This window comes from Chenopodium album, chromosome 11 (genome assembly GCF_948465745.1).
Source record: "Chenopodium album chromosome 11, dcCheAlbu1.1, whole genome shotgun sequence".
In the NCBI taxonomy this organism is placed as follows: Eukaryota; Viridiplantae; Streptophyta; class Magnoliopsida; order Caryophyllales; family Amaranthaceae; genus Chenopodium; species Chenopodium album.
This window is the reverse complement of record NC_137844.1, coordinates 55,747,159-55,774,960: the sequence shown is the minus strand read 5'-3', so window position 1 is coordinate 55,774,960 and position 27,802 is coordinate 55,747,159. Positions and strand designations below refer to the sequence as shown.

At 34.8% G+C, this 27,802-nt stretch overlaps 3 protein-coding genes across 6 annotated transcripts; 2 read left to right on the top strand and 1 right to left on the bottom strand.

The window, feature by feature from the left end:
• Nucleotides 1–697: 697 nt before the first annotated feature.
• On the top strand, nucleotides 698–2,616 carry LOC145567831 (homeobox-leucine zipper protein HAT4-like). Of its 2 annotated transcripts, none has more exons than XM_081627232.1 (4): nucleotides 698–1,157; nucleotides 1,244–1,560; nucleotides 1,643–1,734; nucleotides 1,849–2,616. In XM_081627232.1, the coding sequence occupies exons 1-4, from the start codon at nucleotides 821–823 to the stop codon at nucleotides 2,219–2,221; spliced, it is 1,119 nt and encodes a 372-aa protein (XP_081483358.1). In that variant the 5' UTR covers nucleotides 698–820; the 3' UTR covers nucleotides 2,222–2,616. The 2 variants fall into 2 exon arrangements, with proteins under 2 accessions (XP_081483358.1, XP_081483359.1); XM_081627233.1 differs by having other exon boundaries at nucleotides 699–1,157; nucleotides 1,655–1,734.
• A 9,455-nt stretch (nucleotides 2,617–12,071) lies between these two features.
• Nucleotides 12,072–13,597, bottom strand: LOC145569314 (uncharacterized). Of its 2 annotated transcripts, none has more exons than XR_014096091.1 (4): nucleotides 12,811–13,597; nucleotides 12,643–12,714; nucleotides 12,499–12,558; nucleotides 12,072–12,400 (listed from the first exon to the last, which is right to left on the bottom strand). XR_014096091.1 is itself a non-coding variant. In XM_081628667.1 (4 exons), the coding sequence occupies exons 1-4, from the start codon at nucleotides 13,471–13,473 to the stop codon at nucleotides 12,382–12,384; spliced, it is 801 nt and encodes a 266-aa protein (XP_081484793.1). In that variant the 5' UTR covers nucleotides 13,474–13,597; the 3' UTR covers nucleotides 12,072–12,381. The 2 variants fall into 2 exon arrangements, 1 of the variants encoding a protein (XP_081484793.1); XM_081628667.1 differs by having other exon boundaries at nucleotides 12,643–12,701.
• A 4,623-nt stretch (nucleotides 13,598–18,220) lies between these two features.
• On the top strand, nucleotides 18,221–27,553 carry LOC145567830 (E3 ubiquitin-protein ligase HOS1-like). 2 transcript variants are annotated; one of them, XR_014095743.1, is made up of 11 exons: nucleotides 18,221–18,639; nucleotides 19,810–20,200; nucleotides 20,962–21,096; nucleotides 21,215–21,390; nucleotides 21,839–22,246; nucleotides 22,344–22,502; nucleotides 23,441–23,935; nucleotides 24,224–24,361; nucleotides 25,910–26,631; nucleotides 26,854–27,334; nucleotides 27,441–27,553. XR_014095743.1 is itself a non-coding variant. In XM_081627230.1 (10 exons), exons 1-10 carry the CDS (start codon nucleotides 18,532–18,534, stop codon nucleotides 27,029–27,031), a joined length of 2,910 nt encoding a protein of 969 aa, XP_081483356.1. In that variant the 5' UTR covers nucleotides 18,221–18,531; the 3' UTR covers nucleotides 27,032–27,553. The 2 variants fall into 2 exon arrangements, 1 of the variants encoding a protein (XP_081483356.1); XM_081627230.1 differs by having other exon boundaries at nucleotides 26,854–27,553.
• Nucleotides 27,554–27,802: the final 249 nt, after the last annotated feature.

Here is a 27,802-nt window from a genome sequence, read left to right as displayed (position 1 = left end):
GGGTTTCGTACTTTAGTAGGGTTGGTAGTAGGGGTGGTTTCGTGGTGGTTGGTAGTGGTGGTGGTTTCGCGGGGCTGGTAGTGGGAGTGGTTTTGTGGGGTGGTGGTGTTGGTGGTGAAGCCGACGTTGAAGGCGGTGGTGGTGTTGTTGAAGGCGGTGTGGGTGGTGTTGGCTGGTCTCGGTGGTGACAGTGGGTGGTTGATTAAATATCCATACATTCTCTCTCCTCCTTAATTTACATACCCCTAGAATACGTTAATCACCATTATCAAATTTTGTATTGATTTTCATATCAAGCCCTAAAGTTGCACATAAAAATAAACGGAGGTAGTAACTGTTAAGTGAGTGATAGGTCCTACAAAATCCTTAGGAAAATATTATGCAGGTTGAGAAAATAGTCATAATAAAGGCAAGTGAGTAGTCCAAGACACAAACAAGACACCCTCTTTTGGTACAGTAAATTCCCAGATTTTACTACCAATAACAACACCCAACAGTTAATTACTGTATTTTTTTAAAAAAAAAAAGAAAAAAAAATGATGATTGAGAAAAAAAAAGAGGCCCCTCATATTAATTTGATTTCTCTCATACTTTCTCTCTCCACACTGACAACATGTCATGATTGAACTGTTACACTTACATCCCTCCCTCCCTCCCTCTCCACCTCTTTCTTTCTATATAATCCCCCTTTCCTCTTCTTCTCCCTACCTCCCCATCTTCCCCTTTTCCTCCACACTTTCTCTCTCTCTACAATCTTCAACTTTCTGGGTTTATTATTATTATTATTATTATTCCATTCTCATTATACAACAACACCAACATGATGGTAGCTGGTAAAGAAGATTTGGGTTTAAGCTTGTGTTTAGGATCCTCTAATCCTAACAACAATACTACTACAAGTACTAGTGGAAATACTCATAATCATACCAATAATATTGGGTTTTTCATGAATAATAATAGTAATAATAATAATAATAATCGTAATATTCATCATCATCAACCTCAACCACAACCTCAAACGACGTCGTCTAACGCCTCCCCGCTTCAGCTTAATCTCATGATGATGCCTTCCTTAGCTTCTTCCACCGCTTCTCCTTCTCCTCTTCTCCAGAAGCTTCCATGGAACCGTAGCACCGACTCCTTCCCACCTTCTTCCGGTCAGTTCAGATCTACTTTCTCTACCAATCCACTTTTATTTATTTTTTCCAGGTTATTAATCCAGTTTTATATTCGGTTTTTTCAGATCGGAACTCAGACTCAAGCCGGTTATTTCTCCGGGGAATCGACGTAAACAGACCCGCCGGCGGTGACGAAGAAGACGCCGGAGTATCATCCCCAAACAGCACCGTTTCAACCGTAAGCGGTAAACGGAGCTCCGGCGAGAGAGACTCCATGACAACCGCCGGCGCCGGTGACGATATCGAGGTCGAAAGAGCTTCGTCTCGCGGATTAAGCGACGACGAAGACGGCGGAGAAAATTCTAGAAAGAAACTCCGATTAACCAAAGATCAATCCGCTATTCTTGAAGAAAGCTTCAAAGAACACAACACCCTCAATCCCGTACGTATTTTATATACACCTTTTTTTTAACCCATTTTTCTATAATAAGGGTATTTTAGTCATTTCACTCACATGGTTTTAGCTTTCTTTACAGAAGCAAAAGCTGGCTCTGGCAAAACGTCTCGGGCTTAGGCCACGCCAAGTCGAGGTCTGGTTCCAGAACCGTCGAGCAAGGTACGATAATCAGAGCCGTTTCTGACATTTAAGATTAATAAATCCCGGTTTTACCCTTACGAGTAAATGGTATTAAGTATTAACGGTTTTATAATCCTTGATTTGATATTACAGGACAAAGTTGAAGCAAACAGAAGTAGATTGTGAGTTCTTGAAGCGGTGTTGTGAGCAACTAACAGAAGAAAATAGGAGGCTGCAAAAGGAAGTGCAAGAACTAAGAGCGTTAAAATTGTCCCCACAATTTTACATGCAAATGACCCCACCAACTACCCTCACCATGTGCCCTTCATGTGAGCGTGTGGCGGTCCCACCTTCTGCCACCTCAGCATCACCTGCTACTCAACCACAACAACAGCCTTCTACTGCTACTATCCCTGATTCACGGCCCAATCACACGGCCCACCATCGCCCCATGCCTGTTAACCCGTGGGCGGTTGCTGCCCCGGTGCCTATCCGATCTTTTGAGGCGCTTCGAACTCGGTCGTGATCAAGGGTGTTTTCGTCATTTTGACAAGTTTTGGTTATCAGATCTGGAGGATGAGATTAAAAAAAAAAGGAAAGAAAAAGAGAGATGTTATGTGATGATATAAAAATTAGTCATGTAATATTTTGATTTGTTAGGATTAATATGGTGATTTTGATGTGGTCTTTAATATGTTTTGGTTTTTATTGACCCATCAATCAAAATTAGATCAAACCAACAAAAAAAAATAAAAAAAATCATCCTCTTTTAGTGAATGTTGTTTAGTTTTTTTTTTGTTTAATTACAAAAAATAGTGCTGATTTGGCTCCCTAGATTCAGGAGAAAGGTATGAGAAGTAGAGAAGTATGTTTAGTTGTAAATTATCTATCTAATTAATTAAATTTAATTATATTATTATATAGTTGGATCATTAGCTTACAATTTTCCCATATTTGTGGCAATCTTGTTTTTGACTCTTCCTTCCCTGCATTTTCTCTTACATGACCCAATCATTTACTCCTTAACTTGTGATTATTAATCGGGCCCTAATTATTGCTACTATAAATAAGAATAGTGTGAATCGGAGAATTTCTTCTTAATCAAATTAAAGCTATATTCAAAGCAAGAACGAAATTACTGTGACGGAGCAGATCAAGGCTAATCCCTCTTGGCCTCTTTAGATTTAGTCGTCACGTTATCATTGTGATGTTTAAATATTTTCATTCAAGCTATAACATAGTCAAATTTTTACATGGGACAAATTTGAATTTGGAATTGAAAAGTGAATTTTTTTTTTTTTATCATTGGAGAATCATGTTTACTTTTCAAGTTTGTCAAGGAAAAATAGCAGCAAATTGTGTTAAAGAAGCAAATTTTGCTAATTTGTTCCCTGGTCTGCATAATCAACGCATTCATTAAGATGAAATTACACAATCGCCCTTCTACTTCATTTAGTAATTTACTCTTTATTTAGAATATGTACAATATTTGTCTGTCAAAAATAAATAAATAAATTATACTTTGTGTTTTGCACAGTTAGATCTTTGTCAATCCTAGTCAAATTATAAACTCTTACATAAAAGTTGGGAAAAAAACATACCACTTGTTAATTCCTTTCTACAGAGTAGTTCAATTTACTTGGTAAGGATAAAAATTTACTTGTACAAAAAGCATGTTTAATTATGGTATAAAACAAATTCTTGCATAGTAAGAGATTAGTTGGATAATTAAACGCCACTCTTTAGTTTTCTCAACTGCCACTCCGCTTTTGAGACCAATCAATTTTTGTATAAAGAGTACTAATTTAGTTAATCACCACCAAATCAACAAAATAGGCAAAATGGATGAGAAGGCAAATTTCATCATTATGAGTAGTAGCTAGGGTTGATTATTCCCAATACAATTGGAAAAGACGGATTAATTAATTGCAAGGCAAGCACGTCAAAGTTAAATCATACTCCGAAATGATTTTTATGACACTTATGTTATTTTTTTGCTAATTCAGAGCTCAATTCGGGCCCCTAATGGCTAAAATGACCCCTAAAACCTTAAACGAAGATTTTTCGACATGTTAACCGACGAAAAAGTTGAATCGGGCTGCAATTTACAATTTATATGAACTTTTGGGCTGCAATTTGTAATTTTTTTTTAAATGACTACAATTTGCAAAATACGAATTTTAAATAGCTGTAATTTGCAAATTTTCCTTTATGTTTTATCACTTGGTGAAAGGGTATCCCTAACTTTGTTAAGGATTAGCCCCTTACAATTTAAAATTGTAGTCTTTTCTGTGTAAAATATTTGGTTTTACAAAATTTTGGTGATTAAATATGATTGTGTTTCTATTGATAATTGATTGATTGGGAGTAAAACTAAAAAATTGAGAGAATTAATTAAATGAATGATTGGTATAATGCTTGCATGTAATTGGACAATTGCCACCGGCAACTCAAAGCAGACCTCGCTTTAAAATAGGTTTTCAAAGTGTGAAATGTCTACATTGTAGCCTAACATGTAGAGCTGTCAGTTTCTGACCCGAACCGTTAAACCCGACTGTTTCGAACCGATCCGAAAAGGAATTGAACTGTTTAAAACCCGTTTTTTGGAAACCGAAAACTGACCCGACCCAATTTTTTCCAAACCGAAACTGAACTAAACCGAATTTGTGCAAACCGTTACTAACCCGACCCGTTATCAAGCCAAACCGTTACAACCCGAAACTGAAAGCAACCCAAACCGATTACGTTTAAACCTGATAGTAACCCGACCCGTTTTAAACCGAAAACCGTTAAAACCCGATAAAAATCCGATAAACCTAAATCGTTCCAACCCGTAACCCGTTGTGACCGAACCGGTTATAATCCGTAACCCGTTGTGACCGAACCGTTTACGACCCGTAGCCCGTTATGACCGAACCGTTTAAAACTCGTAACCCGTTATGACTGAGTCATTTACGACCTGTTACCCAATATGTTTATGATCTAATCTGTTTCAACCCACTACTCGATAAACCCAACTTATTTATGACTTGACTTGATTATAACATGACTCGTTCCTACCCATTATATGACTAATTCGACTTGGTAATCATCCGACTCAATTTTAACCCGATATGATTTGATTAGAAACCCGTTTCAAATTGAGTAAACTCGTTTTCAAACCAACCAAGTTCAATCTAAACCGATTATAACCGAAACGATAATGGTTGGACCCGATTTCACCCGATCTATTTTGAACCGAAACCCATTTTCGAACCGACCCAATTAAACCCAAACTGATTATGACCCGAACCAATTACGACCCGTCCTGATTAAGACCCGAACTGTTTTTAACCGAAACCCACATTAAATGGGCTAAACCCGTTTTCAAACCGACCCAGTTCAACCCAAATTGATTATGACCCGAACCGACTAGCTAGAACCCGACCCGATAAGGACCCGATCCGAATAGAAACTGCAATTAAAAAAACAAACCGAACTGACCCGATAATTTTCAAAACCGACCCAAACCGACCCGTTTATTATTTCAATCCGTTATAAACCGACCCGTTATAACCCGAAACTGATAAACCCAACCCAAACCCGAACTGTTTAACCGAATTGACACCCCTACTAACATGTCATTATTTTTTTAAGAGGATGTAGCTTAACATGTCATCATTAACTAAGAATGTCACCTTTTCTTAGCTAAAACATCCATATCCATAACTTCGATTGGAATATTCTTACTCCGTATTTAGGATTTATGATTCAACGGGTTTCCAACTTCCCCTTTTCTAAATAGCCTCAATCCATTATTTTTCCAGACATCTTCTATTCCGTACTCCTTAAGTAGTCCTTATAAGAATATAAGTAACATTATTTCTTTGCTATTTACCTTTGTTTTAAAGTATCTTTACATATTATATTAACCGTATTATCTATAATTACATCATTTAAAAAAAAAGTGATATGTTAAAAGATTTTGAAACAAACATAATAAGATTTTAAATGACTTTTTTTTTTTTATTAGGTATACATTTAAATCATCAATTACAATTAAAATTTAGCATGTTTAGTAAGTGGCTCTATATACTTTGTTTTATGTACACCTACCAAAATACTTTGGTTTTTAACTTTTAATTTTATTTTTTATTATCTTTTTTTTTTTTTTTTTTTTTTTTTTTTTTGTGATTTGTATTTTGATTATGTATTGTTTTCAGTAAAATTTACTGTAAAAAATTACAATAAACATTTACCTACATGCCTACATCCAAATAAAAATCATAGATGCTAAAAATAGATAGTTGCCCGTACCAAAAAATCTAAAATTTTCACCAAGTAATGAAAATTGACCTAACAAAAAATCTAATTTGAAAATCCATGAACTTCAATTAGCATGATTGTTAATTTGTCACGTTTGGTTTGCCAACTTTTATAGCAATTAGCAAGTCCTTAAAGACCCGCCCTAGCTTAAAACATCAAAATCCAAATAAAATATCGAAAGAGCATTTTAATCTTCGTTCTCACGATAAATTACTATAGATCTATTTCAAAATTCCACCTGATTTACATTAACCTGTAGTAAAAACTACTCCGTAGGTAGTAGCTCTTGGAATAAACGGAGAGAGTACAAGACCACCACGCATAGTTGTAGAAGTGGGGACAAATTGCAAGCAAAGTGCCAGCCAAAAAATGATAATCCCAAAAGGCAATGCTCAAATGTGGTCCATATTCCTTCATTAAGACAATGCTCAAATGATAACTAAATTGACAAATGGACCACAATTATATGAGATGTGTATGGCCCAATAAGACAAACTGAGGTTTATGATAGTGCCACTAATGTGGTCCTTTTTTCATCCATTACGCAACATTACTACATCCCATATGATCTCATCTTAGGCGGCCCAAAAGTTATTCCCCCCATTTCATCAATTATTAGTAGCCCATTTTATACTTTATACCAGTATTTATATTTGTATTTAGTTTTAAGGATAACGGGGACCATAGATTGTGACAAACTAACCAAGGTTCTTCTATATATCATATGGTATCCTATTCCTAAAGTAACTACTTTAATGGAAACATAGAACTCTTTAGGGAAGGAATATAAATAAAGAGATGTACACATTAAGGGATCTTATATTACGCGTCACTCCTTATACGTAGTATATATGTTGTTCTTAATGAGAGACAATTTGATAGATCGTTATTCTATGTGGATTGTGCTCGCGCTAGGCTCATACAGTCAATTTAGATCCATAGGGAGAAAAAGTACACGAACATTGGTGATACTTGATTATGCTACAAAATTCGATCAAGTTGAAAGTGTTAAGTGTTAGAGCATCACAAAAATCAGCATAAGAATACATACATATATTGAGCATTTTAAGAATATATTCATGCAAAGAGGTTTTTATCACGCAATATATAATTGTTTATGCCTTTCAATGCAACTTGATCTTTGAATGTATGCCCTTTTTTTTTTTATTTAAAAGGTAGGACATTAGCTATTTGCTTGATTTTTTGGGTGTCCTTTGGTAATATTTTTGCCATTTATAACTAAACATGTAATTGGTATACTATAGCCTACTTGTATTTGATTAATGAACACATTTATGAAGTTATTGAATAGAAATAAAGATGTGAAAATGAGTAAGCAAACAAGAGCTTTCAATTCACGGGTTAGCTGTTTGCTTTGATTTTATTCATATCAAATTTTTCTATGGCTATTATCCCTTCGCCCCCTCCCCAACCCCAAAGGAGGGGCCAAAAGAATTACAACCCCACTTTCGTTGTAAATGGGGTTTAATTTGTACTCTGTATGAAGTTAAATGTTACTCTATCCGGTTCTAAAAGTTTTTCTATTTTAATTACTTAAATATCTAATAGAATTGTCGTCAAAATAAAAAATAAAAAATAAATTAAAATAAATAAATAAATTAAAAGATGGATGAAGTACAACTTAGAATTGAAATGGATAGATGAAGAGGATCAAGACTAAACAAACAAACAAAATGTAAAACTTGTATTAATCGGATTAAAAGGCTCATTTAAGAAAACATTACATGTGAAAATTGAATTTGTTCTACCAAATTTAGTAAAAGAAGTCTTGGAAATATTTTGTTTCTGCATCTAACACTATTTATATAGTCAATGAGTCTTCAAGTTTGGAATCTCTTTTAATATTATCTCAAACATTTTTGAGTTCCTTGTCCTTCATGATGAAGTCCTTTTTTGTAACTTACTTGTTGTCTCTTGGTTTATTTTACATGAATTATACATTATTTGATTGACATTAAATGCTGTGATAGTAACTTTCGGTCTTAATATAGTGTTTGAATGTTATCTACTTGTATACTCCGGAATATTTAATAGAGATAATTTCGTGGACCTAATATTTCATTTTCAACTTTAATTTTAACCAATTATTATGTCCGATTACATAATACTTATAGTTGTGTTGCTATCAAATGAGTGGCATGGCAAGGCAAGTTTCTTCCATGATCGTGAAGTTTTGGGTAAACCCAATAGCTTTTAATTTTTTTTTTTCTTCTGATAAGCATTCCATTTATACTGAAAATGATTCATTGTTTTAATTATTACCACATATTGATGTTCTTAGGGAAAGATGAATCAAGATGTTACGTGATCATGACATAAAATCTAAAGTAAGTTAATTGTGTGAAACAATTTACATGTAAATTCTTGTCATATTTAAGAATCACGTAGAATTCTGTACTATTTGGACTATATCAAGTAAAAATGTATAATCTTTCCTTGATAAAATGATTTAAAAAATTGTTGGTCGTGGGTTGATCATGATAAGAAAGGAGAAATAAAGTCAATAAACATTTATTATTCGTAATACAAAATTTTGATCATTAGTATATTAAAATGGTATGTCCGTAAAAAATAAAACTCACATTTTTAATACGGAGTACATTAAAAGTATACATAAACATTGAGACAAGCAAGGAAATGCGAGAGAAGAAGAGTGAGAGACATGGGCTGTGCTGAAAGCAAAAGTGAGGGTTGGATAGTTTTATTTGTACTGGGCTGTGTTTCGAAGTTAATGGGCCTACTATTCACATTTCAAGCCCACATTTGGCAATAAATTGGGCCCTCAAACTTGAGGCGGCCAAAAGTTCAACCCGAAAAGGCAATTACGAGATAATTTCAATGTTTTTTTTTTTTTTTTTTTTTATTCGAGGGAACAATGTTATTATTTATAGTTTAACACAAATTTTCATACGTGGCTAGCCTACTACTTTAATACAAAGTAAGAAAAAAATGAAACGGTTTTCTAAGGATATAATGAAAGGTTATAAATTGTGTATTACATAATTCAAAAAAAAAAAAAAAAAGGTTCATCAATAAGCACGAGCTTATGATTTATACTATTAACATAAATATATTGAGTATGTATTCTATGTAATTAAAATTTGGTAGTTTTTTTATTGAGGAAAATTAAAAAATTTGGTAGTTGATTGTTAATGATGCTATGTCTTAATAAATCCACAATCAGGTGGATGGTGTATCCCGTGTACACCACATTTAGCTTCTCCAATTGGATGAAGTGAAGGTCCAAGTTTGATTGACAGAATTCAAACCAAATTCTACCAACACTTGGGAGTGATCCTTTGATTCCTTTCCTTATCTTAGAGTTTTATTTATTGTATTATCCACTAAGAACTTCAATTAAGATTTAGCTAGTGCAATGATTACCCATAAACATGTGAATCATAAAAGATATTCATGGTATATGGAGTGTAAAGAAACAAACACATTACAGATGTAAGCAACAAATATCTAAAGCTATCCTATTGCAAGATGAGATTTGTGCTCATATTAAATAAGTATATACTTCTTCCGTTTTATAATAGTTACAACACAAACTTTTTTACAGTATTTAAGAAAAAGTTGGGTTCACATGATTAATACACTTTAAAATGGAGTGAGGTTGTTTAGAGTATAATTTAGTGGGTCATGTGCTTTAAATAAGGAAAATAGTACGGAGTACAACTTTTTTCAAAAAAAAAAAAAACACTTTCATTTATAGTGTGTAGCAATTATTATGATATTTTTATTTTAGGGAATTGTTGCAAGTATAAAAAAACGAAGAAATTATATATTTTTTTTTCTTGGTGTCCCACCCGATTCACCTTTTAAGCTAATTCCGATTCGGGATTCAATTCTGAGTAATTAGGTTCCAATCTCCTCCTAATTGTTTTTGCGTGAGATCGAACATGCAATCCTCCCAACCAAGTACAATCCCAAATCTCAATCAGCGCTACACCAACAATCAATTAATATAGACCCGTCAAAAAAAACACACACACACAAAGTACTCCGTATTACCGAGTACTGTGTACGCCAGAAGTCGGATACATAAAGATATAACCCAATCGGTGATACTCCACAGTCCACACCGTAAAGAAACAGCACGTGAAAGCATCTGACTAACCTAAAATAAGCTCATATCACGTGATACTCCTAATACAATCTATATCTTCCACCAAACGCAACATAAAACACACATCTACCGATCTACGAATACTGTACAAAATACACGGCAAAGTCAATTTGGTTGAACAATACAACCCATAACTGTAAACATTACAACACATGACAGCCCTGTTGGTCAAACAATTTAAGCAGAATTGATTATCCATCCGAGACTCCGAGAGCCGAGCGTACATTAAAGAAGATACAATATACATCCAGTATCACGCATGCTATAAAAAGCTCTCAACACGAGCAAAATAGGCCTGAGTGTATACGACTCTTTGAGTATGCAATTTGGAAAACCTGCCCTGTTTAAAAAGTAAACTCCAGATATAATATTCAGAGTTTTTACTATATTACACAACCCCCTTTCAAAGTTCCACAATTGTAGGTATCAATCAAACAATTTCCAGATTTCCACCAGAACGACATATAAACTTCCACATGCAGCCAACAATGACGGTATACCAAAGAATGGGAAGGGGAGGAACAAGTCCAAGCACACTTTACGTATGAAGAAGGGGAGGAACAAGTCCAAGCACACTTTAAATATGAAGAATCTGTAACAAACCTGGCATATGATTGATCCAACAAATGAAAGAATGAAGAATATTCATGTGAGCTATTTCAAAGTCAGAACTATATACTAATTTCATCTAACTTACCTTTTATTGAATCTGACTATCTAAATAAACCTAAAAGATGACGACTACCATAGCAGCAAATGAAGAAAAATCAACTCAATCATGAATACTCCACTTTTCCGTGTAAGGAAATAACCACTTCTCTACGACTCTAATCTAACAATCTGACCCTCACGCATCGTCTTGCAAATAAATGCAAGAAATTGTGCGTACAATCAGGACTGAATACCAATAAGACATAAACTTAAACAAGTATTTCTAATCAGAGACAATACAGCAGCCATTAAGCATAAAATTAGCCTCTATCCAGCATAGATCAGAGATCACCACTATTCTGCAAAGGCTGATTGATACAAAGAACTACGACAAAAAAACGCCAAAGCTGATAGATAAACAGAAAGAGGACCAAAATACAGAAGTTAACAATTCAATACAGAGAATGATAAAGAATTATGGACAAGAGAAAGGAGATATAATGAAATAGTAAGACAGAAAAAAAAAACTGCCACGGAAAAGACACAATACGTGTCACAAACCCACTCAAATATTCAAGAAAATGTAAGCAAGATTTGAAAATGGAAACATACGGGAATCCTTGGAAGATATGCATTGTATGGCCAGAGGAAAAAAAAAAAAAAAAGATCAAAGACTTCCAAACAATCTATGTTTTCTACTTGCAAATAACTAGTTACCATTTTTACATAGAGAATGATAGAAGGGTTAGTAGAATCACAGGGCATTGTGAAGTGGGATTGTTTCATTGGAGGAATGAGTAATTGAAACCCAAAATTACATACTCCTCAACATTCCATCACAGTCCATGCCATGTATCTATTCATGAAGTCTGACACCATCTCTCTTAAAACTAAAAAATGAAAGCCATTTCAATCAAAATTGCATTTAGTCGTCATTTTGCTACCAATGACAAGCAAGAGAACATAACAGATAAAAAAAAAAACACAATAAAAACGAGAGAGAATGAAACATGCAAGAAGCACAAGAAATTTCAACCTCCACAGATATTTCCTTTGCCAGAGAAAAGGGATGGAATAGTGCTTCACATAAACAATAAGCTTGGAAAACACAGATAAGATTTTCAATTTTGTGATCTAGGGTTTCGAAATAAATAACATGAATGCTAATCTGTTCCCAAACAAACTCAGGAAGCCTGTAATCCATAGTCAATAAACCACCTTTTCTCAAAACCTTTAAACAGTCACTGAAAAAACTGCTGCAACTATATGAAGCTCACAGGCTATAATCAACACCATTTCATCATAAAATCAAAGATCCTTGTTATACATACTGCAACTACCCAAATCATCATGAAAATTAATCTAAAATAAAACTAACTTACCCTTGCCATTGGCCTAGTTCTAGTTCTAATCTACTATGTATACCAAAAGATATAAAGTAAAAAAGTCAATGGGCATCATTCTTTTATATATCCAGACGTCCCAAATCACCCCTCTTTACAGAGAACAGTACCTCCAAATCGAGGCCCAAACACAGCAATCGGCAAGCTTTCAAAAAAATTCACACTCCCCTTCAATCATCCCCATCCTATGCACCTGCAAAATTGAAACAGCAGAACAATCTTAACATCCAAACCCTCAACATAGATTACAACATTTGACACAACTCGAAAAACCAGAAACAAACACTTTACCTCCTACCCAAACAGCCAGAAATTAAGCCAAAACCCTTTGCAATATGTTCATATCTATCTCTGTAGAAAACAACCCAATTCAACAATCAATCAAAAATAACACAAACCCAGAAAAATCAAAGAAACCATGAATTAAAAACACACCTTTGGCGGCACATCAAGACAACGATAATATTCAGGCGAAAACCCAACCATCCATAACCCTGGAAACACATTCTACAAAAAACACCCAATAAAATCATCAACTCAAAAATCAGCAAAAACAACACAACAACATCAAAAAATGAACAAAACCCAGAAATTACAACTTACATCCAATTGTTTCTGAACATTTTTTGGGCGCTTTTTAGGGCGACGAGAAGGCTTAGAACCAGTCATAGAGTAAATATCTTCTTCAATCTCTTTATTCGATAAAGAGATCCAAAACCTCTTAATCCCTCTTCTCTCACTTCCTCCTCCGCCATTAACTCCGCCATTTCCTTGCGTCTCCAACCCTCGCAACCTCATCGATTTCGGCAAATTATCACCTCCACTTTCTCCCACAGTAGTAGCAGCACCAGAATTAGTATTCGTTGGAGTAGAATTAGTAGCAGAAACCCCTTTCATGGCGGCAGCTCTTCTCGGCCGTAGATTCCACCCTTTCTCACCATCTCCTTCACCTTCATTTACAGAAACACCAACACCAGAACCTTCTTCTGCAACTTCTAGTTTCTTCCCACAATCTCTCTCCTCTTCATCATCTTGCGCAGGTGGCGGCGTTGGCGGAGGATGGTGGTGGTTGTTGCGGCGGTTGCGAGATGATCGAGATCCTTTAGAGTTTGAGGGCTCGGCATCCGATGAAGATGGCGGCGGAGGAGGAGAAAGAGGAGAGTCGTAAGGTGATCGGCGACATCTTTGTTGGTCTTTCTTAGAACCCCATTTCAGAAATGTTAATGGGAAATTGTGTAGCGGCGACTTAACTGGTGCTGCCGCCATTAACAGAGGAAATGAAGCTTTCTCTCTCTAGATTCTTTCACTCTCCTCTGGTTCTTCTTCTTCTTGATGTTGTTGCCGTGAAGAGGCAGCGAGAGTTTGATGTTTGTGTGTGTTGTGTTGTTGGTTTCTCTACGTATAAAAGAAGGGAGTGATTGTAATTTTTAAATGTGACGATTATGCCCTTTGAGTAAATTTGGGGAGGAGTGGTGGTCGTTTTATGGGATAGAGATTGTCGTTTATGAGCGTGTTAGTGATGGGAAGAATGTGGTGTAAGAAATGGTTTTGTTACTTTTGTAGTATGGTGAAATTGGGAGGTAATGTGGAGTGGTATTACGTGGCTGCTTGAAAAGGTCAATTATCCTTCTCTATCCGGTGCAACTAGGTCATCGAAGTTCATCGAGGCATCATAGTTTTGTCAAAGATCATGGTTGTTTAAGGTGGTATCTTTGACTTGAGATCAAAAATCTAAAAAATATAATATTGCGGTTTTATTATTTTGTATAACACCGATTAATGTAGTCCGTATGAATTTATGTTATATTTGCAAAATTATTATGAATTTTAATTTTGGTATAATCTCAAGCCCCTATGAAGAATACTCAAGTGGAAACTTTACATGTCATTATCTCAAAATATTTTGGTTCATGTACATGCCTTTTTGAAAACGAAAATACTGAATATTGCAATTTTATTTTGGTTCATGTACACCAATTCTATGTCTTTAGTGTCTGTAGGATTATTAGGATTGTAGAATGCGAAGTATATAACAAAAGGCTAATCATGAATAAGTAAAAAATAAGTGAACTAAATGACTTCCAATGAAGTAAGATATAGGATAAAATTTGAATGATATAGTAAACTCTTATGTTGAGCTTAACTAAGTTAAAGCCACAAACCCTTTGGAATGATTAATAATGTGAATGTGAAACAAAATGAAACCAAGAAGTTGTGTATATGCAAGTAACGCAACGATAAGTTGTAAGTGATTTACAAATGACCATAGTCATAATTTCTCTTTGAAGCTAACAACATTTACGTGTTGTTGATAATTTGACATTATGCTTTTTGTAAATTATATTGTGTTTAAACTTATACATGTATATGATGAAAAGGACATTCAACTACTTTCTTAATATATTACACACCATAGTGAAACCAATGTCAATAGAAAACCTAATTCAAAAATACAATGAACTTATTCAGTACAAATACACGATTTGCCAATTTTAGCTACACACTCGTAAACGTTAAGTTTCTTGCATATAGTTCTTATCTGTAAGTCAACGCACTGATTGAAGTTGAAAGTATTAGTGAGATGTTTAAATCCTTTCAATTGAGAAGTTATTCAGACAAAGGAAAACTCATTAATTGATTTAAAGTAGTGTGGTGTAAGACTTGTCCATATTTAGGACCATAATTCCATGCATAGGTACATACATGTATATAAGAGATAGATATTATCTAATTTAGTGGGAAACATTATCAATTGACTTTAATTATATCTACTCTTTTGAATATGCATAATCACTACTCATACAAAATTTAGGCAACTTTAGAGGACGCTATGTAGTTTAATAAATTCATCATACACTAAAGAACTAGTGTGTGGTCCGGACGATGCTTCGGGTTGCTAGTTTGTAATTGTTTAGTTTGATAATTATGTTCGGCTGTTTTTTCGTAATGATTTGATAATCATCTTGAAAATTTCATAATTTTTTTTAAAAAAATTGTATTAGGAAAACCATATTCAATATTTAGTATGTTATGATTTAAATATATTCAACATTTAATGATTATTTACAGGGAAAACAAAATTAAGTATATCATTATTTTTCATCAAATCGAAAAACACTACGGAGTTTTTCAAACTTCAAAATTAAAGTTGTTAAATTGTCTTATGATCATTACACAATGAGAATAGGATACTTAAACACTAATCACTATATCCAAGCTAACTATAATTTTGTTGAGTAAAAAAACATTGTAAATGAATAGCGAAGGTGGTATGACTTGTAACTTGATACTTGTTGGTCTCAAGTTCAAGACTTTGTATAAGTATTTTAAAATTGTCAAATAAAATATACATTGTGGAGGTGACATGACACTCTTATATAGTTCAAAGATGTGACATGTGACACATATTGCTGACATGACATGTTTGTACTGCTAAAAAAGGCAACACATAACACATATTATGTGTTAAGAACGTTTTTTAATATATAAGATATAGATAGATATATAGATGTATCACCATGACCTTGTTGAGTTGTTGGTCAATTAGAGTGTTACCCTTGGCTATGTTTGTTTCACATAAAACAAGGTGTTTAATTTTAAAATTATAAGGGGTAATCTAATATTTTTGAGTTGATTTAATCTCTCGTTGTGATTAAACGTTAACCATATTTATTTAATTAATTTATCTTAATGTGTATTTTTTTTTTTGGTGAAGGAGAGGGGCAAAGCCCTAGAACAAAGAAAGAAAAACAGCAACTAACGAAACAAAGCAAACATAAAGAAGTAAAATAAAACAAAACTAACAAAACAGATTAGAATATAGCCAAGCTACATTGCTCCACCTCAATCCTTCGGCACCAATCTTGACCAAGCCACTCCATTTAAGTCCTTCAATAAAACGGCACGAAGGTCCCTTAGGACCGCTTCAAAGAAGGTTAAGTTTTGTTCCGCATTCACCAATCAATAACTTAATACTAAAACAGACACCGGGAGTGACACGTGTCATATCCTGGTGCTATTTTTTCCCTCCAAAACTCCCCTTTCCTTTTTAACCCCCTTTTTATTTTGTTAATATTTGATTCTATAATAATATCATTATATTCCAAATCTTTTATATTATCTTTATGACAAATATATATTCCTTTATATTTGGTGTTCATAATTATTCTATATACATTTACCTAAATAATTATTTCAACTTCTTTCAAAAAAAATAATATAAAAATAATAATTTCAACTCCTTTTTGACTATCTTTTAAATAGAGTATTATTATATTTTGCCAAAAAAGTTATAATAAATTGATTCATATAATAGATGTTAAAAAAATTTCCTTAAAACATCACTTAATTTTTTTTTTTTTCAAATACCTCTAGCTGATATTTTATTTCAATTTCAATTCGATAGATATAACTATATATTCAAGTTAATTACAATTTTGTTTATGAAATTTTACTATTATGCGTACATATCATCACAAATTGATTTATAGAGTATAGTATAGCTATAAAACAAATGTTGTGTTTAACAAATGATTTTTTACATATAAAGGTGATATATTATTTGTAGTTTTGTGTATGTTTGCACTTTTGCTAATAATTTTTGTGGAGATTTTAGCTTGTTGTTGGATTGATTTTTGATGTCTATTAGAAATGCATTTATAAATAAGTATTCACTAATATGACCACTAGACCTGATCAAACCCCGCTTGAAAAATTCTTGAGTTCGGGCAGACTAAAAAAAATTCATTTTTTAGATAATTTGTTGTTTTGCCTATTAATATAGATTATGCCATTATAATTCTCTGTATTTGATTTGTATGTTTTATCAAATTTTATTTGTTGGATATAATTAATTTTCTTAAAAAAATTAGACTTACACGGGCCTTAAACTAGTATAAATATATAATTTTCACATTTCTAAATTAATTAACAGGGCAATTCAGTTGCCCTGTTCTAACTATAAAAATTGGTCCTTTAAATTTTTAAAGGACTGTTTTTAAAAAGTTAAATTATTATAATTATAAAATGTTTTTTTTAAATTTTTTTTTAATAGTACAGTACTACAAATCATAGAGCTAAAATATTCATATTACTAAGTTTAATAATAATTCAATAAAACAAGAAACAAAAAACTTTTTATTTAAAAAGTGCCATCCTTCCAACATTCTGTAAAGCAAAATCCTCAATTATATCTTCATAATCAATTTAATTCTATTTTGGAAATTAAAAGGCAAAGTCAAAGATTTAGGATGATTTTTTGGGTTTTAGTTTGGAAATGGTGGTCTTATACAGGGAAAAGATGAATAGGTAAGATTATGATTTTTTTTTTTAATGAGTCAATGTTTTTTTAAAAAAATTATGGGTCCCTGATTTTTGGGGCCCTTGTTATGTGGGTAAGAAAAAATTGGTCCAAAGCCGGGCTTGTTGATTTATGTATAAACACCATGCATGCTTATGCAAATGAGAATGTAAACACACCATTGTCTATAATAAAAACATATAAAAATACACTTTACTATTGCGTTGATCATATTTTTGACTCAAAATTGAGTACTTCTATTTTGAAGACTGTGAATCATATTTATTAAAAAAAAAAGTATATTCATTTGAAACACAATGACACACTATTGAGTACTCACATGACTTTTGATTACAAATAGGCATTGCAAGAAAAAAAAAAACATATTATGAGAAATAAGTATGCACTCACTTACACGTTATCATATGTGATGAGTTGTAGATCGTCCACTAGATACATTTTTAGTTAAAAAGCACAAAAAAAATGAAATATTACCAAAGCATGTAATTTCCGTACGCCGAACACATAAACACAAGCCGTGCATAATTCACTATGGAATACTTTGAAATTTGCAACTGAACATATATTTAAATGACTGTGCCATGGGTCGAACCTAACCAAGCACACCCACCCACAACCTTTTTCTCTCTTTGTTCTTTGTGGTTGTGGGTTAGATGTACTGGGCTATTATCACACTGTTCTTGCCTTCTTGGGTTTACTCCGTAATATTTCAGACCTCGGAGTAAAAATACGCCGGAAGATTCCCCAAATTACCTCTCACGGCTCTGTAAAAAGAACCCTCACCACTCTCAAGTCTCAACCAAAACCCCGTTTCAATTTTTTTTTTCTTCCCAATTTCTAAAACCCTATTTCAATTTTTCCCCAATTGTATTAAAATTCTCTCTCCTCCAAGAACAATCTTAATAATTATTCACCAAATTCGAAAATTCACGGTAAACCCTAGCATTATCTTTCTCACTATTACTCTGCTTCCAATTAGGGTTTTTGTTTGATTCATTTGTGCGATGGACCGAATTCGATACAACACCGCAAATTTCCCCTCTGAATCGACTAATGGTGTCAGATTTGCTTCTTCTTCTTCGCAACCAGATTACAGCAGCAAAACTGTTCAGGTTTGTTTCTGGAATCTCAGTTCAGTTCGTTTAGTATGTACTGCAATTTGTGCGCTATAATTCCTTGATTTGCGTACATCCATTTTGATTTTTTTTGGGTAAATTTGATTTGCTATTGCGGTTTTGTTGATTGGTGAAGTTGTTTTGGAGCTTGGCATTGCGAATAATGCAACTGGGTTAGCTATAAAATGTGGATTAGTTGTCGGTATTATTAGGATTAGTGAACTTAGTTTATCGGCGGGTAAACACTGGATCATTTTAGGGAGTAATTGGGAATCAGGGTGGCATTAGTGATGCAATTTGGAAGCTATAGCTTAAGTTTCTAGTATCTAGATTTATGTGTATGCTCACTATGTGGAGTGCTGAAGGGGAGAAATTAGAAGCTCGGGGGCGCTCATGCTATCGCGAGAATAATGAATTTTGTATTTGGAAATTGAAATTAGAGTTGAGGAGATTGGAGGTTTTAATTCATACGAAGTATACGGTAGATGCAAGCTTCATTGCCAAAAAGAGGGGTATAATAGAATTTGTATAGGGGCTTGTGTAGTTTTCGATTATGGTAAGAAAATTAGCATTATTTTTCATTAAAATTTACTAGTGTTAAGTAAGAAAGTCTATGGCTTAAGTCCAAAGAGGAAAAAGGAAGTAAGTCGTAGAAAGAGTGGGCATTTTGGGGTGAGACCGTTGCTGGAGATGTGTGTTCATAGGAGTGGAATCAGTGAATATAGGATGCTAATAATTGTTCTAGGTGGCACTCGAACTTGTTTCCATCTGAAGATTGATAGCTATGGCACCTCATGTGTAAGGAAACTAGCTGCTATAATTCTCTGCTACCTGTGTCTACTAACACATGGTTAACTCATTATATGATGTTTGACAAAGTTTAGATGTATGTAGCCTTTCTCCTGACAGTCCTGAATGTAGTTGCAGATAATTACTGAAATGCATGTGTAGCAGTGTAGGTATTCGATTTAGTTCTCATTGAAGGTTTTTATGGTACTTGAGATTTTAATGTGGCTTGCACATGATTGTCCACGGTACGACATTTGATTTTTGGGGGTGCTGCTTTTATTATCTGTTAGAATTTGAAATTTCTGCTCTGCTCAACGACCATTAGTCAGCATTATAATCATATAAAATTACATTCTAATGCTTCTTGCAAAATTATAGGATGCTCTGCGACACCTGGCATCTATTGATCTGATTGATTTGTGCAATGAGGCAAAAGTTGAACGATGTCGTGCCAGCAGAGACTTGAGGAGTTGCGGTCGTCTTGTGGAGTCTGTGCTTAACTCATGTGGGCATGCATCTTTGTGTGCAGAGTGCAGTCAACGTTGTGAAAATTGCCCTATCTGTAGAACTTCTTTGCCTAAGAGCGGAAACATACTGCGGCCTCGACTTTACTATGAGTGCGTTGAGGCAGGTCTTATATCAAAAAATTACAATGACAGATTTCAAGAAAAGGAAGATGGTGAAACACACCTCACTGCTGACGTCCAACGTCTTTATTCTTTGTTTGATGTTGCCATGGAGAACAACTTATGTTGTTTGATAAGCCATTGTATCCTCTCATATGATTTTTAACATCTTTGTCCTTAGTTCTTTTGTGTATTAATTTGTGAGCACATATTCTAGTTATTCACCAAAATCTGTTGATCCCATTTTTTCTTTTGCTTTAATTTAAGATGACTAAAACTCCTTTAATTAGAAAAGATAATCTGTTGGAGCTGGGTTTAAGGAAGGTCATCGTTGAGGGCGATTGCTTGAATGTTATTCAAGCATTGAAGGAGAAGGCTGCTGGCTCTAATTCGTTTCATTTAGTTTTAGATGATATTTTACTTTTAGATTCTTCTTTTATTAGTGTTAAATGGTCTTTTGTGAAGCGTGGGGGTAATAGAGTAGCACATGATTTGGCTCACTTTCAACCTTGGGAGGTTGGTCAACGTGTGTGGAACGATGGTTTCCCTCCATGTATTCTTGACGTTGCTTCGTCTGATTTAGTAATTTAATCCCCTTTATGGGTTCTTTCAAAAAAAAAAAAAAAAAAAGAAAAGAAAAGATAAGCTTTTAATATCCCTTGTCCAATTCAATTTTTTTAAAGTCAGGGCTCAACGGGGATTGCATTAAATCTTTTTGAAGAGAGAGCATGTTGAATACAGTTTTACTTTATCTTGGTCATCAATATGAAACAATTTTTTTCCTAATTTGTTGGGCTTGTACTGCACTTATTTTCTTTTTTCCTACCTGCAGCCATTTTATGACATGATTTTTTTGTAAGACTGATGTGTTGGACATTGTATTTCCTTGACAGAAATATTATAGATGTTACAGATGTCTGCATGGATGAAAGTGCTGTATCAAGTGATCCTGTAATAGCATTTCTGCTGGACGAGGTGGTTGTCAAGGACTGGTGCAAAAGCGCATTCAAAAACATCATAGAACAAGTTCAAGGGATATGTATCCGAGTTGCTTACGCTTTTTTAGTTTCTTACTTTCTTATTCCATTCTTAGCTAGCATATTCTTGATTGTTTTCTTCTGTTGCTTGCATTGTTTGTTTCTTGACTTTCTGACCAGATAATCTTGAAATAACTGAGATGAAAACAAAGATGGATGCACTTCTTAAGGTCTTGGCAAAGCTAGTTGGCTTGTCCAGTGTACTGGAAGTTTTGAACTTGTCATTTAAGGATACATATTCAGCCAAGCTTGATGATCTTAATCGCCTTCAGGAGAGCATATTGAAGACCAAGCAGGTTTAGTATGTAAAATTATCTGTTTCCTGTCCAGATTGTCAACACTGTTGAAATGTTTATATACACACACGCGCTTTTGTATGTATAACTATTCCTTTATTTCTCAATACATGAATCATTTTGGCTTTTTAGTTTTTACACTCTTCAGATACTAGCTTTGACCACAAGCTATTGTTGATTTGTGAAATTATTATCATTATTGTAATCTTTGTTGGATTAATCTCAATGTATGATTTCAAAGTATCAAATATTAATAGTTTTTTCAATCTAATATATAACTAAAGTTATTGACAGTTAAAGTTGCATGTTGACTAGTGTGAAAGTCAAAATGATGTATGTATTGAAATGCTTATTTCTTGCTTTTGCTAAAGAATTGTTTTGCATTTATAAAGACCATCTGAGTCTGCTATATGATTCTAATTCTGCTCTGATTTCTGTTGAATTTCAGCATATGGATATGATGTTGTGGTGCATTAGACATCAGTTTTTGGAAAATGTCAGGTCTCGCCATGACAACGTTTTTACATGGCGTTCAATTTTGCGTGAAAGGAAGTCAGCTGCTGTGCAGCGAGCCTGGCCTGAAGCAGTTGAACTTTTTGGAGAGTCCACAGGACAAGATAATTCGAGTCTCTTTATTGAGGACGCATTGTTGAATCTTGAGGTTGACAAGGGTGATGAGCAGGCAAGTGCAATTGAACTAGAAGTTGCATCTTTACAAAGGGATGGAGGTTCATCTTTCTTCAGGTCTAAGATCGAGGGTTTGGGAGGCAGCTATCCATTTGAAAACGTGAGGGCTGCCATTGATACACTCTTTCTTTGTGGAGGGTCTGACATGGTGGTTGCCAAACGTGCTATTGTATCCTTTACTTTTCATTTATATATGTTAAAATTCTGCCTTTATGCAGGTTTGTTTTAATTTAACATGAGAAAGATGCTTCTTAACTCCTGTTCAGTTGTTGTATTATCTCTTTGATCGTCATTGGACGATGGCTGATGAGGAATGGAGGCATGTTGTAGATGATTTTGCTGCTTCTTTCAGTATAACTAGGCACTCTTTACTAGAGTCTTTTACCTTTTATCTCCTGGATGATCACACTGATGAAGCCCTACAGGTACCTACAAGTAGTTTTTACTTGATTAATATTGTATTATTGATTTAGCAGTGTGTTTGATGAAATGAAATGACCTATCCTCTGGATTATAAACTAAATTGACTTTCAATTGGAATTATGTTAAACTTCTTTAGCATGGTACTATAATCGAGTTAATTTTTTGATAAAATCAATGCAACCTGAGTTATCTAGTATTATTTTTGTCTATCAGCTAGTTTTTTTTTTTTTTTTTTTTTTTTTTTTTTTTTTTTTTTTCTTCCGTTTTTAATCTTTCATACAAGTTACTTGCACTGAATAACACATTAATTAAGCATTAAAATGTGGCGTAGGCCAGTGATGGAATTTTGTGTACTTCTGTATGGGCATGCTTGGGTTGAAGGTAATGCATTAAGGGGGTGTTGAAGGCTAAATAAGATGAGGAAGTTAAGTTTAGGTGGTGGTCATTGGGGCGATGTAGTGATAACTCAAGGAGGGAGGGTAGGAAGGGGAATCATCACCCATGATGGGTAATTATTATCCCCAATGAGGTTAATAATTCCCCCATTCCTCCCTCCTCCTTACACAATCACTATATCAATAGATCTACTACCATGCTCATCCACCTTCTGTTTATTATTTCTTTTTTTACTCTCTCCGTACGTTACCATCAACCTAAGCATGCCCAAACTGTTTATCATTGGCTGGAGGATTTTGTGACACGGCTATTAGGTCCATGTGGTTATGTGCTTATGAAGAGTGAAGCCGGGTTTTGTCTTTTAAAATATGCGGTCTCTAATTTTTTGGTCATTATGGTTTGTTGTAAAAATTTCTGTAACTCTATTGCCACTGATATTTTTCAATTACATTGTTGGAGTCTAACATTTGTAGCTCCAAACAGTTGCTTTCATATCATTGGGCATGCTTCAATTTTATAATGCTCAAATTGTTATATTGTGTAGGAAGTTTGCCACCTTCTTCCAGAGATAGCAGGTCCAGAATCTCACCCTAAGATTGCAAAAGTTCTGCTAGAAAGGAAAGCTCCTGATTCCGCTCTTATGTTTCTGCGGTGGTGTGGCCGTGATGGTGGAGATGAGGTATCCTTGAGTGAGGCAGTCACAGCCATTAGGGTCAGAGTGGAATGCGGCTTATTAACAGAAGCTTTTATGTACCAGAGGATGCTTTGTATAAAAGTCAAAGAGAAGCAATTGAATCATAAATTGCCAGTAGATGCTTTGGATGAATCTGAAGGTGAAGTCAGAAGTTGGACAGATTGGGTGCTTGTACTGGTAACTGAGATTTGTTATCTTTGTGTCAGAAGGAATATTATAGACCGTGTCATAGAGTTGCCCTGGAATGATGATGAAGAGAGGCATCTTCATAAATGCCTTTTAGATTGTGCTATAGACAATCCTCTTGCAACTGCTGGAAGTCTTCTTGTTGTGTTTTATCTCCAGGTGATTACTGCCTCCCTTTTCTCTTGTCTCCCCTCAATTATTTTTTTTCCCATGTACATCTATAGTCTTGGTAAATCCAGTTTCTTGCCCCATCCCATTTGTCATCTCGCTTACAAGACTTCCCATTTTCTAAAATCTAAATTATCAAGTTGATGCAATTCTGTTTGTCTCTGAAGAAGAATTTTATTCAGACTGGTGTAGTCCTGGATCTGCATATTATTCAAATTAAAGCTATGACCATAGTTTCCTGAAATCTAATATAATAATATGGTTGTTTACATACTTCAGCGCCACCGGTATATTGATGCATATCATACAAATAAGGAGCTTCAGTTAGTGGAGGAGGATTTCTTATCAAAGAACAGTGTTGATGAAGAGGGCTTGTACAGAATGAGATCGTCAGCTGATTGGAGATCAGGATTGGTTGTAAGTACTGCCACTCTGTACTGATCTCAATCTTGTGTACTTGTTATCTCTTATTTTATTCTTGATAATCTTGTGTTTGTAGAATATTGTTTTGATTTCTTTCTCAGTTTTACCAGACTTGCTTGAGTTCTCTCTGAGCTTATACTCTTGGTTTTTTATTTTTCTTAATTTTTTTTAAGAGCGAGTTTCCAATTTTAATTATTTCTGGAGATGATCTTGGGTTTAAAGTGTTTTGTGTATAATAGCTCAGTTGCATTTGCCACCATCATGGAGTAAATGAGAGGGATAATTTTTCTCACGTGCATAGTGTGTTACCGTTGGTTATGGAAAGTACTTGTAATTTTGTTGGTAGTTTTTTTTCTGGCCATTTTTCTTTCAGTCAAGCATACTGCTTTTGTGCTGTTCTCAATATTAATTAATTTCTCCGTTCTTCTAATATTGCAACATCGTTTTCAGATGTTTCACCAAATATTGCAACATTACCATTTATGCACATGCTCTCTCTCTCTCTCTCTCTCTCTCTCTCTCACTCACACACACACACACACACACACACACACACATCTTAAATTCCGTGTCTTCCCCCCTTGTTGCACTATTTGGGGAACGGAGGAAGTATTTAAATATTAGGCAAGCTCAAGAGTAAAACTTTTCTAGCCAAGTATTTTGAGTAACTTGATGCTAAATGCTGCCTTTAAGAGCTTAGATAAATTTGTTCAGAGTTCTTATGCATCTTTTTCCCTATAATCATTTTCATTGCACTTCCACTGTTTCATATTAGTTGACATTAGACCTGGTTATTGGGCGGGTCGGGTCAGGGTCGGTTGCGGGTCAGGGTCAAAGTGGGTCACATTTTATAGGGTCAATATAGGGTCGGGCCAATGCGGGTCGCGGGTCGATAATGGGCGGGCCTACAAAATATCAATTAAAATAAATATTGGACAAAGCCATTATTAAATACATATGAATACAAATTAATCTATATAATTATTTTTACATTATGTATTTTCTTTATCAACTAAATTGGAAAAACATGTTGGCCCTATATGAACCCTATCCAATAAGGGCCCTGTCCATTAATAGCCCTGTCCATTAAAAGCCCTATAAGCTTGGCCCTGACCCTATTATCATTGGGCTACCCTGTCCAATAACCACCTCTAGTTGACATGTTTTGATTTTGAGCATTGTTCACATAAGTTAATTTGACTTCATATTGCGGAGTATGATTTATACTTAAGAACATGGTCATGTGGGGTCTTGTTATATTCGTTTCAATGTATCTTTTTAAATACCTCTTCATAATTTTTTTTTTCTTATACTGATTATTGAGGATGCCTAGAAATGTGTCAACTAAAATGAATTGGAGGGAGTATTTATAGTCATTTCACATGGTACCTCCATTAAAAGGCCACCTCTGTGAACCGGCCTCTAGTAGACTATTGTATATTGTTTAGGTTAAGTCTCTCACTAATGCACTCTCGTGATCTTGTTTTCCTTGCATGTATACCTGTTTGGCTTTGACTGAATTGGTGTCGTTCTCTTGATCAGAATAAAGCTGTGGAGCTGCTTCCGGAAGTCGAGCAGCAGCAATTGAAGGCTGGAAAATTTCCGGAGGATATGGCTTTATGCGTAGACAGGGCTGATTGTCAAAGAGAAGCAAATATTGGTAGGGTGCGAGAAGAAGCTAGTTCTATGCCTTCAGCATCCTCTTCCTTGTGCTCTTCCCTTATTCTTCAGATGGAGCATGACACTTCTTTCAAGTCATCTAGGTTTCCAATTTCGAAACCAGCTGGACATGTTGGTGATACTGAACCTGAATTTCAAAATCTTGCATCTCCCTCTACTTCTCATGGAAACTTTTTTATGGACACTGAAAAATCATTAAAACCTCCATTCAGCATGGTAAAAAATTCCAAGCTTGATGATGTATTGACCTCTGGAATTCGTTCCATGAAGGCTTCGGCTCTTAAAGATTTTAATAGAGCTTCATCAAGGCTCTTCAATGGTGAATCTCAAGATGCCCAACTTGATGAAGTTTCTCCCCCAGTAGAGCAAAACGGTCTGTTTGGACCTCTTCCAAAAGTTAGCCCTCCACATTCTCGAAGGGTTATGGCAAAACCAACAAGGACGCCAAGCAGTAACCGTGGCTTACTTGATGACTCACCTGAAGAAAGATTCAAAACTGCCTCTGGCAAGAGGTTCTCACCAAGAGACCTAGATAGACCTGGAAATACGGCTTCTTTAGGTGATGCAATGGATATATCATGGAGGTAAAAGACTTTACCCTTTTGATCCTTTTGTTTTTAGCTCAAGCTGATTCCTGACTGGGTTAATAATCCTGCTCTCTCTCCCCCCCCCCCTTCCCCTCTCTTCTCCTTCCCAAGAGGCAGGGGTGCTATCAATTTGATTTATAGGTGAACTTATGCAGCTTTGATTTTTGCCATCTACAATCTCTTTATTATAATTCTTACATATGCTTTATCTCATAACAGTCGAGAAGTATACAGCTCTCCTGCCACTGATTTCAATACTAGTAGTGCTCAAAGATGGAGGTCAGATGAAACTAGTGATGAAGAAGAGCAGCAAAGTCCGGAACAGTTGAGGGTTGCTTCCTCTCGTCCAACAACAACGAAAAGAAGTTCTATAAGGGGTCGACTGTCACGTAGATAAATTTGTGAATGTCGACTGCCGCAGGTCCTTAATTTTTTAAAAGTGGGCCAAGCTGTGAGTGTTTGCAATACTTGTTAGAAGACGAGACAGAGTTGTACACATAGCTTGCAAAGAAAAGAAATATAGCAATACTTTGCTGACGTTGGTCTCTCGACTACAACTTCTGATGGTTAAACTGCAGTTGTGTAGGAAGAAAAAATTTGGTAAGAGAACACCAAATTGCACAGTTCAGTTTCAACCTGTGTTTTTTCTAATTTGAGGAGGAGAGTGATTTGCAGAATCATGCATCCTAAGTTGAACAACGTGAGGCCTGATACTTTGCCCTTGTTCCTCCTGCATTTGTGCATCTTCTCATAGCTTCTCTACTCATCTGATGTAATTTATGTGCTATGAAATTTTTTGAAAACAGAGAATGTGAGCTTGGCTTGGGCATCATATGCCAATCAGCTTCGAATTGATGGGATTTGTTTTGGAAGGTGTCCAAGCTCAAGTAACGAACCGGTGAAAGTCATTTTTTGTCCATGCTCTTTATCTACAGTTCAAATCACCTGCAATTTTTAACAGCATGCTTAGTATGAACTTTGATGAGCCTCTTCTTGTCGTTGTTCATCCTCGCCTTATTTGGGCTTTTAATGGTGACAAGTGACAACAGTTTGAAAAAAAATGTCGAAGACCGGAAAGTATCATTAAGGTTAGCCAGTGTGGCTCTCTCAGAGAACATTATCAAAATCTGGAATTTATACGAATCACTGCTTAATCAAAACTGCAACA